At 42.6% G+C, this 16,877-nt stretch overlaps 1 protein-coding gene across 3 annotated transcripts in view; it reads right to left on the reverse strand.

Moving 5' to 3' along the window:
- LOC146990156 (multiple epidermal growth factor-like domains protein 11) overlaps nt 1–11,035 on the reverse strand; it is a 160,744-nt gene extending 149,709 nt beyond the window's left edge. For all 3 annotated transcript variants that reach the window (XM_085769833.1, XM_085769825.1, XM_085769841.1), the window contains exons 1-3: nt 10,924–11,035; nt 4,462–4,595; nt 3,653–3,754 (exon numbers count right to left, since the gene is read on the reverse strand). In XM_085769833.1, the coding sequence (XP_085625959.1) occupies nt 3,653–3,754; nt 4,462–4,577 (218 nt within the window). In that variant the 5' untranslated portion in view covers nt 4,578–4,595; nt 10,924–11,035. The remainder of the gene's footprint in view (nt 1–3,652; nt 3,755–4,461; nt 4,596–10,923) is intronic.
- Between the last annotated feature and the right edge of the window lie 5,842 nt (nt 11,036–16,877).

A 16,877-nucleotide genomic window follows, 5' to 3' on the forward strand; every position in this document is an offset into this window, starting at 1 on the left:
CCAAAAGGGGTCCGCCCGCTATTCCGACATCCCGCTATTCCGACATGTCACTATTTAGACATCCCGCTATTACGACATCCCTCTATCTAGACATGCCGGTAGTCCGACACTTTTTGGTATCGCTAGTCCGACACGTCATCTTTTTTTCTTTACAGCTGCGATACCCAGGCGAGTCTCTCTCTCTCTTTTCTTTTCAGCATGCCTATCACCGGTTTGATGAGGGAGTGATGTTCTTAATCTCAACAACTCAACTAAGTCGCAAACAAAACTGACACACATGATAAACAAACAGAACTACTGTATGCTGCAGTTTGTTTGTCAAGTTAACCTGTGACCTTCAGCACCACGGACAGCGCGGCGGATGAGCCGCGGAGAAGCTGCAGCTGTGAGCGTCTGGGCCCTGGGCTTAGGGCCTGGGGCCTCATTTATCAAAACTGTAAGTAAGCAGTGTAAAACTGCTGCTACAAAATTTTTTGCTTAGGACACGACGAAAAAACACCCAAAATATTTACACCTTTTTCAGATCTATCAAACTGTGCGTGCACAACTCTCCGCAATTTCTCTTTGATAAATCAAACTGGATCCAAGAATGGTGCGCAGTTGCGCACGTGAACACACCTCCGCCCCGGAATGCCTAGACACAACCATATATGGTCAGCACGTGCATATTAATTAGCCATGTGCGCTCTGTGGAGCGGCTACAAAGTGACAATGAAGACAACGGGCGGAGGGCGGGATAAAGAAAGCGAGATACACGGTGACATCGGGCAATAAATCAGTCAGAAAAACGATCTTGCATTTTAATAAGCTACAATAAAAACAAAAACCTCACAAATCTCAACAAAAGGGAGCAGAAAGAAGAATAATCTTATGTAATCTGCCCCTTTATCCCAGAAAATCTTTTTTTTTTCCTTTTACCTATGTTAAAACAATGTAGCCTAAAGCAGGACGATAGTTACCATTACTTTGAACGCCTTTCCACTACACAGTTACAGCTCTACTGGACTCGGTTTAGGTCATTTTCCATTACAGCTGAGTCCTTCACAGTTCCTCCTCAGGGCCGCGTTGTCTCACTCTTTATTCTCTCGTCAGCTCCAAACACACGTGCACCTCGTTAACTCAGGTGACAGAATAATACAATAACAGTCTCAGTAGCTGCAGATCAGTGTGCGCTGCTGCCGGTGTGTTTTTAAACTTGGAGGGTTTGTTTTTTCTTCTCTCTTATAGGCCTATGTATTTGTGTATGAGAAACAGTGTCTCAGATGAAAAAAAAATTTTTAAAAATCAGTAGGACACGTCTGAGTATAACGTAATCAATCAATGTCGGAAAAGCGGAATGTTTGAAAAAAAAAAAAATTGCTTGAAAAATAATGTTAATGCCGCTATTCCGACAATTAGAAGTCAATGTCGAAATAGCGGCATGTCGGAATAGCAGCATGTAACCAACGTAAAAACAGCCACCGCAATCTCTTCCTGGTTTGGTAAATCACATTGCGGGCGCTAAATAAATCGATTTGCATCTACTCCTCCCAGTATTTTGCACGTTCTGGCTCAAACGCCCATATTTACATATTCATCAAGGCAAACACGCTAAATGGATCGCACGTGCTATTCTTCCCGTTTGAGAGACGCAATCCTCGGTGCGTCCGGTTAGTAGATCAGGTTCCACGTGTGTTTGCGTGTGCAATCATGTTTGCACACGTTTTAATACACGCAAACCTTTAGTAAATCCGGCCCTATGTTTCAAATTAATTATTTCACTCGTAAACCGTGTAATAAGCTGGATAATGTATAGTTGGTCGGTTGTTAGGAGAAATAAACCCCTTCAGGTTTAATGAAACCATACAACCTGTTGGGGTTTATTTCTCCATAACAATCTCCAAACTATACATTATCCCTGACATAAACTTTATTCTCTATAATTCGAAGACTATAAACTTTTTTCTGCTCACCTTCCCAACTGCTACATATTATTCCTTATATTGTTGCATTTACACTGATATTGTATATTTTTACCATCATCTATAAGGACATAATGGGACATGTGATATTCATATTTATTTTTATTTTTTTATCTAAATATCTTATTCTCTATTCTTCAGGGAGCAACTGTAACGCAGCCTAATTTTCTCTTGGGGATCAATAATTCTGATCCCAATGATGATATAAACAGATCATAATAGTGTCCAATATGTCTTTATATGTGAAATCATAATAGCTGACAAATATTGTAGATCAATATACAACAACCACAGCTGCTGACAACTAAATGATCATTCACCATTTATCAAATGTCTGCATGCTGCGCATACATTTTAATTACTTGGAAAGTAGAGAAAATGAAGAATTGCCAGAATGCATCATTCCTGTTGACTGCAGCTCATTACTCTGAGATCTGGTGTCATGGCCGTTCACTCTGAACTCAAGTATGGATAATGAATATCTTAACAACTCAGACATCTTGGCTTCATTAATTAAAATGCAGGTGTGACGACACCTTCAGGATGTCAGCGATGACCTCTGACCTTTTCATGTAGCTCACAGCGAAGAGTGCCTTAGGTGTCTGCAGTAATTGGTTTAACAGCTCTGTGGTAGTTGACATTAGGACGTTTGAGGTTGTGGCACTGCGCTAAGTAAACAGGACATCATCCAGAGGAGAAACAGGTGAGACGTCATGGGTTAAACAAGCTCTTTTAGTTTTAAACTAAAGTGTTTTAACAAGAGGTTTGTTATTTTTCTGGAGTCTGGAAGTCAGAGAGAAAGTTGTGGAGGTCATTAAACAGAGGCTATGTCCACATTGATAGGTTTTCATGTTAGATCTGTTTTAAAACTAAAACCTTCTTTGTACAGATGAACAATTCAGCTCCATATTAGAAAAAAATCTCTGTCTGTTCTGGTTCCCTGCAGGGCATGGGTGGAGGAAACTGTGAGCAGATCGTCGACTCTGCAGAATGAAGACAGCTGTGGTGTTAGGATGCAGACTAAAACTGGACTGGAGGACTGAAACCCTCGTAATTCATTATCTACTGTAAGTTACATTCACCACTGTCTGTAGTTGAAGCTGATGAGAACCAATCAGGAGGCGAGGCAGCTGTCTGCATCATTGTTTCTTATTTGTCCAGACAGAGACATGAGCCCAGAGCTTCAAACTGAAACCAGCAGAGTTTCTGAAAGTCTCAGTTTTTTCAGGGGCAGAAGGAGCTTAACATCAGCAAAAGAGTATGAACATACCAGTGTGGATAGAACCATATGGACTATACCTTATTGAGACCAGGTTTAGTTATTGATCAGTTGATCAACCAACAATTAGTCAACAACAAAACTATTTATTTAGTTACAACCCTGTTCCTACAGTGGCCCTGAGGGCTCAACACACTGCAGCTTAAGAAAACACACGCAAAGACACGAAAGTGACCTGGCTGTCTTCAGAAGAAAGAAGTTCAAACTTTCTCTGGTTTAATCTTCTCAGACATGATAACCTTCTGCTTGTAAATCAAATATTTCTGGATTTTCAGCTGTTGGTCAAACAAAAGGAGCAACAGAGGAATGTCACCTTGGGCTTTAAGAGACTGTGATCGGCATTTTTCAATATGTTCTGGTGTTTTATGTCATCAACTGGGTGATTAGGGTCAGGGACGAAGGTGTGCCGTACCTGTGTCTGGTGCATTTGAACCAGTTGAGGATGTCGGTGCAGCGGGTGTAGTAGACCTGGTCGAAGGGATGAGCATAAGACTCCTGCACAGTCACTGCATAACTAGAGAGACAAAATAAAACACAATTAGACAAAAACACAACTTTGACAGGAAGTGTAGAGGCATCTGATAAAACAGATGTATGATTCAGTTCCTTATCTTGAGTCATTAACGAACCAGCCTCAGGAACTCTTAGTAATAATACCAGGACACAACCATTTTTCTTTCAATGAACTATGACTTTATTTTGTATCAAACCTCAAACTTGCAGGATTTTCTAAAACCTTTGGGTCAACTCAACTGTTGATTTCTAAACAACTGTCGTTTGCTGATTTAATTGCAGTATAACAGTAACCACTGGACACAAAGAGTTTGAATGAAGGTTACAGAGCATACTCTAACCCCGAGAGGCGGAAACTGTAATGGTCGTGAAAAAAAAAATCCATTTCTGCAATTCCCTCTGATTACGCTGAGAGATTATCGATCACATCACCTGCACTTGAGTTGCTCTCATATGAAATGACAGTGTGCTTTTTACTCAGCAGAGTGCTGAGTGCTGTGACCACTCAAGCAGTCACATTACCATAGGTCTGAATTTACAGCCTCCCCGCGTCCCCTGGAGTAAACCTTCTCCTCTCTGCTTTTGATTACTGCCAACCCCTCAGACTTGATTTGTGGCCGCAGCACATTAGTTCACCACACAGATCCCAGACATGTTATTTCACGGTGAAAAGTGGAGAGGTGATTGATTGAATTTGAGGAAACTGACCTCTCCCAGTGGCTGCACACGTTGGGGTCATCCGGGTTGAGGGGCCACACCACTGACATCGAGCCGAACAGGATGAGCCACAGCAGGGCTGGGGGGGGGACCCCACCGGCCCCCATCGTCCTCCTCGCTGTGTCCTTGAAGAAGCAGAGCCAGACAGTGAGGAGCCAGATTTGACCTTTAAAGCTGAGGTGATGTGTTCATAAATCAGAGGAGAGATCAGAGCCCTGGAATAAAATCACTGATGGGAGGAGGAAGAAGACGGCAGAACATAACGGCGGCATCAAGGATTAAATACAGGCAGCCATTTATCTCTAAAATAACGAGACAAAAAACATGGAAGAAAAACTCAATAGAACGAACTTCACTGTTTCATTTTTATCCCATTTTAGGCAGCAGGAGTAGGTACATTTATTGTGTGATAGTACAATAAATCCATCCCAGAGTACACTGTCATAAATAATCAGGGAGTGGCCTTGGGTGGCTTGGGCCTCCCCTGAAATCTGCCCTTTGTCAAGTTTTTTTTTTTTCAAAAATAAAATATTGAGGTTTTCTATCACAATTGTATGTTGCCACCCCTGTATTTTGACTAGTACGTCTAGTTTTTCTTGCAGTGTTATATTATTAATTTAAATAGATATGGGTTTTGCAGACAAAACTGGGTATGGCCAAAACCTGTGTGGGTGTGTGTTTGTGTGTGCAAACTGTGCACGTGCATACATGAGTACGTAATGTGTCTCTCTCATGCCCACGCTTCATGCCACCCCACCATAAGTCAGTGCCCCACTTTACATACATTTGGAGAAACCTAAACCTAATTAACTAACTTCAAATAACCCATAGTCTGCTCAGGAAGGCTGACTGTTGTTGGAAATTAAGCGATTTAAAAACCCTTAAATTACTTTTTGCATCTGGTGATTCATTTCAGTAAAAAAAACCAAAAAAAGCCTAACTATTTTTTATTTATTTCAGCTATTCATGTTAGTGTATTAGTAAAAAAAAAAAAAAAAGCCCATTTTAGTTTTTTCACTCAATTGCTTTTGACCTATTTAAATAAAGCTTAACTGATTTATTCAATTTACTGTATGTTTGTGATTTCACTTTTAAGTTGCCTGTTTATGGAATACAAAGAAATGTAACAAATAAAAGCAGGGGTTCCTCACTCGACCTGGGCCTTCTTGTCATGTTTCACTACAGACTGTTTTCCCAACTTAGCTTCCCATTTCCACAACTGATGGATTACATATCATATTTATAGACAGGACAGGAAAACACTGAACTTTTAGTTCTTGATCTTTGGTTCATTGTTCGGCTGCAGAATAAACAGACTCAAAACGAACAAACTAATTCTTAGTGTTTAACTTAATTACATCCCATTTCATCACACAACATCACAGACATCCAATTAAACCTGATACTGAGCCTGTGGCAAAGATGAGTCAGTCTCGACTCACACCAAACTTGTTGCTGCACTTTAGACCTTTTTAGACTTTTTTCTTGGAGACAGGTGAAACTGAGATGGCAATCCTCCACAGTCGAAGTCCTGACAGAATAAGCCTTGATAACATCGCAATTTTGTGACACTGGTCATCATATAACAAATCAAAAGCTCACATGCAAACTAAAAATTGCACGAAGGAAATCATCCACATTTCTCCTGCCTGCCACATTCTTTCTTTACAAAAGAAAAGCGTGTTAGCATGCTGCGCTGCACCACAGGAGGGGAAACTGTGATAACTGTAATTCTCACGAGCAGAACATCAGTGAGACTAATGAAATAAAGCATGATACAAGCAGGAATTTAAAAAAACAAACAAAAAAAAACATCAGCTGGCTGTGTTGCTGTCAGTTTGAAAAGTCACTGTACAAAGAGCAACAGGGAAAGCATCACAACTGGGGTGTAATTATGGAGATTCCTTCAACACCTGATTCACGAGGAAGGGACAGTTCTGCTTCAGGTGATTCACTGTTATTTTCCCGGGGCGGGGGGAAGCTGAACGCACGTCAAGAGCAAACACTGCTGAAAAGGTGAAATCTCCTGTACTTTATGCAAAAAAATAAAATAGCAGGGCGCATGTGTACTGCTGAGAGTGCCAATCAGGAAACGCAGCTCTGTAAGCAACAACTCAATGTGGGGTTGTGTACCTGACACAAGCAATCTTGTTTCCACAGAAATCGCTCACTGCTTTACATACACATTAGCTGTAACAATAAAAGGCAGCCGCAGGGAAACATCAGTCAAAACTTAAACTATGTCAATTTAGTTTTCTCTCAAATGGGCAAAACTGCTAAATCTGAGCAGAATAAATATTTAATGTGAGATGTAGATGCTCTTTTTGTTGCATTGATCATCACCTCTAGCGCCAGGAGGCAGGGGGAGGATATAAGGTGATGCAAATGGAACTTTCTGACAAAATTATTACCACGGACTTTGTTTATTTATTTATTTATTTTTTTTAATGTCATTCTGAATTCAAAACAGCCTGAAAAGATGAGCATCTGGTGTCTACGTCTTCAAATTGTTTGCACAACGGATGTTTCCTGGGTGTGTTGTTGATGGCAGCTGTGGGACCTGACAGTGACATAAGACTCCACAGTGGACCTGTTCCTCATGCTGTTCACACACACACACAGACACACAAACACACACAACCACTGACAGCCCTGGGAAATCACGGTGATGATGAATAAACCCCTGAGTGACAGAGGAGGTACGAGGCAAACTCTCCCGCCCACACTCCGTCCCGTACAGGAATGACACGATGATGTTCGTCTGTGGACGGCTGATGGCGTGTTCTCATTAAGTGCAATGTGAGGAGACACCAAGACACTAAGTTCTGTTTTCTCCTACAGGTGTCGTCTCCGTGGAGACAGGCTGCAGACAGACGCAGCAGAATCAGCCTCCACAACATAAACTGATAGCAATGGTGAGTTTGACATGAGCAACTGCACCACTGACAAAAGTGCAATAATGACACGGACAGAGGTGAGTGAGTAGGGCACACTACCATTTCTGCCCTTTGCCCCACCCCTCCGTTTTGCATGAAAGTCAGATAAAGTTTGGGGGTTATGATACATTTCCCACAATACTCCAGAAGAAACACATAAATGTAAAGGTTTTCACCATGAATTGGAATTTTAACTCATTGAGTGCCGCGCTCCTTTCCAAAGTTTTAGTCAAGTGTACCGGCAATTTAGACCATTTTTGACGATTTTTGTAGAGCCACAGTGTATTCTATATTATTGCCACCAACACATACTGTGGCTCATTTGAAAGGTGAAACTTTCTGCTTCAAATGGCCACAAACCGTTTGTTTCTACGTGCCTCTGTTCCTGAGAAAACTCAAGCTAAACATGGCTGGGTTTCACCAAAATCCCTGCTTTTTTTCTGGAAAAGGAGATATAGAGCGTCTTTTATGAAAGGTGCTCTGTTTGTGTCTGTCGCTCTTCTGACACTCGCATTTCTGGATCAAAGGGCTCGTGTAAGATAAATATATACAACAATTGTTGTTATATTCACAAATCCACCATCGGGGGCAGGGGGGGCGCCACTAAACAGCAATAACACAGACGCACCGTGCCGTGTCACAGCCTCTCGCCGCGGAATGTGATGGTCTCTCGGCCACAGCAGGTCGGGAACACCGGCCCCACCGGTGGTCGCGGTCCGTCTGTGGTACGGGTCGGTGCCGGCAGCCTGCTTTGACCGAGGGATCATCACATTTTACCGCGGGAGGACCTTGGGGAGGACACGGTGTTGCTCCAGATGAAGACCGGGCGGGACTGTCGGCTGAGAGCTTCCTGTTCGGCTCCGAGCTGCTGGAGCCTTGCGGGTGAGAGCGGAGCAGCTGCGCTGCATCCACATGCAGAAGTCCATTTGCAAAAGCTGAGTTATGATGAAAACTTCCAGATCATGAGCTGTCATGAGTTTTTGATCGTCATCTATTTCAGTTCTGCTCGTCGTAGAGTCCCCAAATTTACACATAAGCAGGGGTTAAAGCCCAAAAAAATCTTTCGACTGAAATTTTTTTTGCAAGAAAAAAATTGTGATTTTAACACATAAATGAAGCATTCTGGTGTACTCTAAGAAGAAGATTCTGGTGTACTCTGGTGTTCATTCTGGTGTACTCTGTTTCAGATAGAAAAAAAAAAACATTGAGTAGGCCTACTGACTGAGGTTCCTATCATTGTAAGGCAACAAGGCAAGAATGGCTGGAGTGTACTGAACTCAGAACAAGAACAAGGACAAGGAGCAAAAACAAATCTCAAGGCATTAATCTAGGGGTCTGGACCAGTCATTCAAGGGCCCGTTTCCTCTGCTATTTGTCGGTGCAGCGGTGCACCGCGGACATGCACGGTATAAATTTTTTTTTTTTTAAAAACGAAACCGAATGCGCGCCGCCACGTCCGCTCGGGCCGCGGCGGCGGACCAACATATGACCAACAGGTCTGCTCGTGCCGACGTCAACAGCGGCAGGAGACCCAACGCTACTACGTACCGGTATCTGCCTCCAGCGACGTCACCGGGCTCATACGTGCAGGCAGGCCAGGGTTGCCAGATAGTGCGAAAAATATCCCCCACACTCTTACTTTAGCGGGAGAAATTACCGACCGGGAGCCGACCCCCACCCTCTCCTCCTGTGCTCGCGGCCTCGCGTCGCCCCCCCCACCTGCCCTGAGAACCACTAGGTTAATACAACGGTCCTGGCTAGTTTTATTGGTTGAGAGCAGCGTTAGTAAACCACAAAAACACGTGTAGCCTTTTTTTTCTCCCCTCATTTTTTCTCATTGACGGAAATCCGTCGTGGCGACGGATTACTTTAACCCCTGCATAAGGTGTGTTAAAGTGTCTAGTTTCATAATTTAAAAAAAAAAGCAAAAAACGAGAAATCTCATTTTTGGCACTCAACGCATGGGAACGAAAAACGAGAAATTACGTGGTTGGCACTCAATGAGTTAAAATTACTATTACAATAATTGTTGTTGATTTTTACAACAGTCCCACATTTTTACATCTTTTCAGACTGAGATTCATAATTTCATTCAGGTCTTGTTTTTTTTAAAGTATATTTTCTGGGCTTTTTGTCTTTAATTGATAGCGCAGTGAAGAGAGTCAGGAAACAGGGAGGCAGAGAGAGGGGGAAGGGCATGCAGCAAAGGGTCGCCCGAGTTGGGATTCGATACGGGACCAGCTGCAGCGAGGACTATAGCCTCTGCATACGGGGCGCCTGCTCTACCAACGGAGCTAAACGACGCCCTAATTTCATTCATGTCTGATGCAGAGGTCTGAATTAGTTGACGTTTTTATTGTTCATCTGATACAAGTGCATCCTTACGCAGATGATGACATATTACAGATGAGTAGCGGTGTCTCTATTCATGAGGGAGTATTTCCACCCCTTGTTTTGATACCTACATTATTTATGTACCTTGTAAAAATGATTTATTGGGGAAAAAAGGGGCAGTTTCTTTCTGCTCCCTTTCATTCAGGAGTTGTATTATTTTGCTTTTTGTATTACCCAGTTTTTATTTTTCATCTTTTTGTAGATGAATAAAATAAATAAATGAAACCAAACCAAACCTCTCACCAGGGGGGATTGAAGGGGTATGGATGAGAAAGGGAATTAGGCCTACATGTGGTGAGTTAAGGTCTTGAGGATAGACAAACATAAAAGCTAGTTCTCCAAATACAATATTATTCATTTATATGGAGCTTTAATCTTAAGTAATTATTTGATTCTGACAGAATTAAAGTACAGAAAATGTGGATTCTCAAAAATGAAATGATATGGGTAATTAGTCCCGCATGAAGCTTAAAAATAAGTATTAAAGATGGACAAAAGCGATCAGACACAAATTACAACACAAACAGTCAACGGACAACAGTCATTGAAGGAGCAGACTAGCCAGACTGATTTGTATCAGTGAGCGTTTTTTTACTGTCCCAGAATGAACTCCAGCGTAATAAAGTTAATGTCTGTGAGGAATACATCAAACCTCTGGTCCGAGTCTAGCAAATATTTACAGTCCCCTCTAGCCTGGAGTTACACTGACATAGATCAGTCGACCATTACTGCTTCATATCACACTCTCTGTCTTTGTCAGAGAAATGTGGAGGACGCCACATCAATCCAACCCAAAAGCATAACCCATAACATACAACTGGAGTAAAATGATTCTGGTTATGATAAGAAAAAAAAAAAAAGACTCACAGTGCATCAACATGGCTGCAGGTCCATCACCATTGTAAGATGCATTTAATGAAACCTAATACTCATAGACAAGTGAGTTTGCTGATTTGAAGGCAGCAAATAACACACAACAAATCACCAAATGAAAAAAGTAAATAAGTATTTCCAGATTTGATTTCTTTAAGCCCAGAAAAACTGGAGTAGAGCAAAATGTCTAAATTCTGTTTACACAGGGAGCCAACAATATTACCCAGAGACAGTGAATGCAGCATCTTACCTGGAGCCAAAACAAGTCCGATGAATCCTAATCTGCTGTGACACTGAACTGTATCAGGAAAATACACCTCACAGGGAAGGACAAAGGTGGCACTGGACCTCAGGACACCTGTGTTTAAGACAAGAGAGGACAAGTTAATATATTTGTATTTCACATCAAAACACACACAAAATTACCACAAGAAATAATAATAAATCTTAAAAAAAAGTATATCCCTGTTTTCCTGCTCCAAGTTTGCATCCCACATACAGTACGTTGGTTTTCTCCAGCAACATCTTAATCATCACCTCCTTGTTAGACTCACCCGAGGACACCAAAACTGCAGTGAATTCACTTCCTCAAATTAATTCAATTTCAGCACAAACAGGTGGAAGCTCGCATCTGATATTCCCTAGGATTAAACCCAGAGATAATTCAGAGCCATCAAACATTCATTTTACCTGAGCTCTGCCATATTTTATCGCTGCAGCTCGTGAGAAGAAGAAAAAAAACAACCCACAGATCTACAAAGGTTTGTAGTAGGGTTGTTCGGTATACCGGTACTAGAGTGGTACCGGGGTACTGACGCATTTAAAACGGTACCATACTGCGCTTAGATGGGACCGGTACTTTCATTTTGCGCCGCCGGCAGCGGTGACGTCGCCGCGTGAAGTCGCCGCATTGTAATCTGAGCCGAGGCGAGCGAGTGAGCGAGTCACAAACGAAGCAAGGTGCTTTTTTTTTATTACCGTTACAGCGCCACCTGTCCATGTGCCTGTGTTTATGTGTGTGTGTGTGTGTGTGTGTGTGTGTGTGCGCGCGCGTGTGTGCGCGCCGCGCGCGAGAGAGACGGGCCGCCACAGACTCGTTAATTAATGCAAACAGCTGGTTGATAAGTCCGTTTTTACCGCGCACCACCACTGGCATGCTCTCTGTCTCTGTGTCTCTCTCTCTCTCTCTCCCTCTCTCTGTGAGTGAGTGAGTGAACAGCGCTACGCGGAGATGAATTAACGTTGCGATATTGCGTTGATGGGGGGGCTTGGTCTTGATTCTGTGGCGCTGCATATGGGAAACAATAGGTGTGTGTTTGTGTAAAATGAACGTTTGTGTTTCATTCTATAAACTACTGAGAACAATTTCTCCCAAAAATTACAACTGGTCAAAATAACAAAAAAAGATGCAGTGTTTTCAGACCTCAAATAACGCAGTTGATAATCATTTTTAAACTGACCACTAATGATTTAATTTAGGAAGAGTTCAGTAGGCTACTGATGCATATGTTATAGTTCTAAGATTTTCTATTAAAATAAAGTCAATAATGACATTTTTTGTGTTCTCTTTTTATTTGGAAAAGTACCGAAAAGTATCGAAAAGTATCGAAAAACATTTTGGTACCGATACCGGTACCAAAATGTTGGTATCGTGACAACACTAGTTTGTAGTGATAATGTGTGTGTGTGTGTGTGTGTGTGTGTGTGTGTGTGTGTGTGTGTGTGTGTGTGTGTGTGTGTGTGTGTGTGTGTGTACAGTATGTGGACGTGCATGTCTGTGTCGGCTGTGTGTGCAGTGGCTGCTGGTTCTCATAAGCAGCAACTCACAGCGACAGAAAATCAATAAAAACACTGTTATTGTTAGTCAAACAATATTTCCCTGGCCCTGATGAATGTCTGTGCATTGGGGTTTTTGCAGTGCGGAGCTGTCAGACAGTGAGCTTACACAGAGCTGCCAAGATGTGGCACAGACACTGGTATTATGAGTTTATAGGGGAAGGGGATATGATGTATTATAGAGCACTGGTGAGGAAGACAGCCATAAACTGTAGTTGGAATAACTCCATTAAAATGAACCGCCAGGAAACAGTCTGACCGGCGGTTTCCCAACTCGTCTATCCCTGAACTCAGTGCATTTGCACAAATACCTCAGACAAAAACATTACAACCCTGAATTTTTCTTTTTTTTCTGTGAGCAGAAAATACAACTCTACAACTTCCTGTCACAGGAGGAATACAATAGTTTACCAACTTTGGTGCAGAGGTCTGATTTAAACACTTAAAAAGCCCTTTGTGGGCTTTCACCACCTTGTATAACATCTACACTGAAGGACTTGTTCTACTCTTTGGCTTTGTTCCCCGAACACACAGATTTATGCATCTACAGTACTGCTTATCTACTGCTACAGTTATCTGCAACACACCCTAAAGTTCTTGGGCCACATGAATAAATAATGTGTATGCACAAAAAACATGTGTACCTTTCAGGATGATCACCATGATGACCTGATTTAAAAATTTAATAACTGCCAAGGCTTTGGTTAATTAGTCTTAACATTGTCTTTGACTCTGTTTGGTTTCGTTTTCCTTGGGGTGCTGGCCACGACTCTCTCCAAGCCTTGAGGACAGTTATGAATGGGCATTAAAGGGATAGTTCGGGTATTTTGACATATGGCATCCCCATCACCAGTTACCTGCTGTGACACTGACTTTCCCCGGACTGCGTTTTTCTTCTCAAAACAATATGCGTTCAAAAGAGTGATACATTTGCATCACAAAACCATTGTCCACGAAAAAGTCTGACCTCGCAATCACTTGGCGCTATTTTCTCTCCCTCCGTATCACTGCGCGCTGCGGCCTGTAGACGGCTGTGCGCATTTCCATCAGCTGTTTCACTGAGTTTACTGCTCGGATAGTTCACATAAACATATCTGATTATGACACAAGTGATGAAGCCAGCCCTTGTTTTAGCACAGAGCCAAAGGGAGACCATTATGAACCTGATGTGATGCTGAACCTCGTCAGATGGAGTTAAAACGAGCAGACAGAGAGAGGAGGGACAGGGAAGTGACAAGCTGAAGTTAGACCACAACTGTAGCTGTGACAGACAGGGTGACCGGGTGATGATCAGTAATGCAGCGCAGTCCGTGATGGAAGATCAGCCCGACAAATGTAGGCTACACAGACAATCAGGACGATTATTTTTTCTTGCCGTTATAAAATAGCGAGCCTACACACCACGTCCACTGTGCTCTGGCTCAGCTGACCGGTGTTCAGATAGTAGTTAGATCTTCACATGTTGAACTCTTTTAAACAAAGTGTGGCCAAACACCAGGCTAAAGAGAGAGAACTGAGGCTCCTCTGACAGCTGCAGATGAGCCACAGGTGAGCTGCACGTCAGCTGGCTGGAGCGCCGTTCTTTTTTTTCTTCTTTTTTTTTTTTTCTCAGCAGCACTGTCCGGTGCAGGTGGTGCACGCTGTCTGTCTGTGTATGTTTGTCGGTCTGATCTTCCACCAAGAACTGCGCTGCAACGATCACCCACCTCTTTTATATAGGTCTACCTAACAGTCTATGGCTCTAATTCCATCTGACGAAGTTCAGCATCACATCAGGTTCATAATGGTCTCCCTTTGGCTCTGTGCTAAAACAAGGGATGGCTTCATCACTTGTGTCATAATCAGATATGTTTATGTGAACTATCCGAGCAGTAAACTCAGTGAAACAGCTGATGGAAACGCGCACAGCTGTCTACAGGCGGCAGCGCGCAGTGATACGGAGGGAGAGAAAATAGCGCCAAGCGATTGCGAGGTCAGACTTTTTCGTGGACAACGGTTTTGTGATGCAAACGTATCACTCTTTTGAACGCATATTGTTTTGAGAAGAAAAACGCTTTATTTTCGTGACCCCAGCCAACTAGCTGGACTACATTCGTCAGCACCGAAACCAGGCCAGAACTCCACTCACGGGACACAGTCCCGGGAAAGTCAGTGTCACAGCAGGTAACTGGTGATGGGGATGCCATATAGATTCATATCAAAAGACCCGGACTATCCCTTTAAGGTGAGCAGAAGGTGGCTTCATGCAAGAAAACATAACCACACAAGAAAGCCTTTTTAGTCCTTACATAACAACTGTCTGATTTGTCCAGATGTAATAATCAAAGAAAGTCTTTTGAGTTTCTCTGCTCTACCAACAGCTCAAGGACACAGTGGTGCTGCTACTTATCCTCTTCTTTAGCAGTGAGGTACCACAGTCTGAGCTGAGCCACTCCACAACTCAGGAGTGAAAACTATTGAGATCAGATTCTTTCTTTTTCCGTTATTTGCTTCTTAGGGCTTCCATACTGTATGATATGAACCAATTTGTTTTAGAATCATATTTGAGGACAAATTTTTAAGACGTCATGAGTCTCGTGAAGAGTTGGAGTGTTGGACTATGAGGCTGCAACTGAATCATCCACATGGCGCATTTATGGTTGAATTAATATGCTGTTGTTGTTGTAGTTTGTTAGCAGGAGCCCGTACTGTTAGACTGCCACCAATTTATGTTTGAGCCACAAATCATTTTATTTACAATACATGGTCCAATATCACATCATAAATTTGCCTTTGGAGGTTTTACATCTGTACAGAGCACGACCTCCATTTACTGAACATTAATCTACTTTAACAGGGGAGAAAAAAACAAGAGGACAGGAGGAGCAATGGGACAGTTCCTTTTCTTACGACATATGAGCATGCAGCAATGATTCAATGTTTCATTAATTGTGCTTTATTTGTTAAGAGATATTGCGACTGCTTTAAAACCAGTGCGTTTGTTACAGTCAAATAATGACAACAATGATCAATCTGATAAACTGTTGAAAAACAAAGACATTTTTAAAACTGCATTGCTGCCCTTTCTACAGTCATCTTCTGCGTGAGCATGATGAGCCAGTAAAATTTCTGCTCAGTCGGCTGAATTGGCCACAAGTGAAGACCAAACTATGTCACCGAGTCATCACAAAAGTACCAAAAACTACTTCAAACTACTTCATGAAGCAACACTATGTAGTTTTTTGCCCTTAAAACAATGTTTCTAAACTCATTGAAGTGGTAGAAAAATGATTAATAGGACGAATGGGGCCGTCGCTGCAGCCTGAGCGGGGTCGCGCCGGCTGAAACTGCACTACAGTACGTAACTTCCCTGCACGGGGAGGAACACCGCGTTGAGCTCCAGAGACCGAGATCAAGCCCGGTCTCCCTGCTCCTCTCACCCACACATCAGTGCCCTGTGCTGGACTGTACAGTAATGACGGCAGCAACGGCACCACCGGCAGTGGCGACGGCACCGGTACGAGCTACTGTGCTTCTCTGCGAAAGACACAGTAGCAGACAGTTGCTCTTCTCAACCAGAGTACTGCAAATCCTACATAGTGTTGCTTTAATTTGGTGTGGTCTGTCCTGTTAGTAGCATTGGCGGCCTGAGCAAAATATGTGTTATATTTAATGATTAATGATTCTGTAATTTGTTTCTGATAATGAACCTCCATTTCTACAAACTTGTAAATGCAGAAGAAGTCAAGGGGGTTGTGACATACAGTAAAAATGGGATGGACCTTTGTTCAGTGCTTTTTTACTTCAGAAGTTGTGAAGTTTGCTACCTGTTAGCGGTGTTTGAAATTAATGTGTGTATTCTTGTGCCTTTGAAACACTTTTTGCAGCTCATGCGTTGTCAAATTGATGATGTTGTTTTCAGAATTTGTTGAGTGTTTGCGTGTGTGGAATCTCAGGGCCACTGCAGTTTTGTGCATAGATTCATTTATGCATGTGGCCCCGGGTGTTTGATGAACATAATGAAGATGCTGTTACTGCAGCGAGGGAGGGGGGAAATGGGACAAAAGACGACACTCAGGTCCCAAGTTAATTTACTGGACTCAATACAGGCTAACAACCACATCTTTCCCTGTAAGAACATCCTGTGTGACACAATGGAAATATCCATCCCATCTATCCTGTAATGAATCCTCAGCAAAGGTCATCATCCTCCACAGTTTAATTAACAGTGTTGATCCAAGGTTTTTCTCACACACGAGCAACCGACAACGAGTTGATTCGCATCCCCAACCGCCATCTAAAATGTGTCCAAAGGCTTTCCAGCTTTCAAGCTATAAGCCATACTGCGACCATATACAGACTTTTAATATGTGACTCAAAGCCTCATTG

This window comes from Trachurus japonicus, chromosome 3 (genome assembly GCF_045865225.1).
Source record: "Trachurus japonicus isolate A0001 chromosome 3, Traja_1.0".
Lineage (NCBI taxonomy): Eukaryota > Metazoa > Chordata > Actinopteri > Carangiformes > Carangidae > Trachurus > Trachurus japonicus.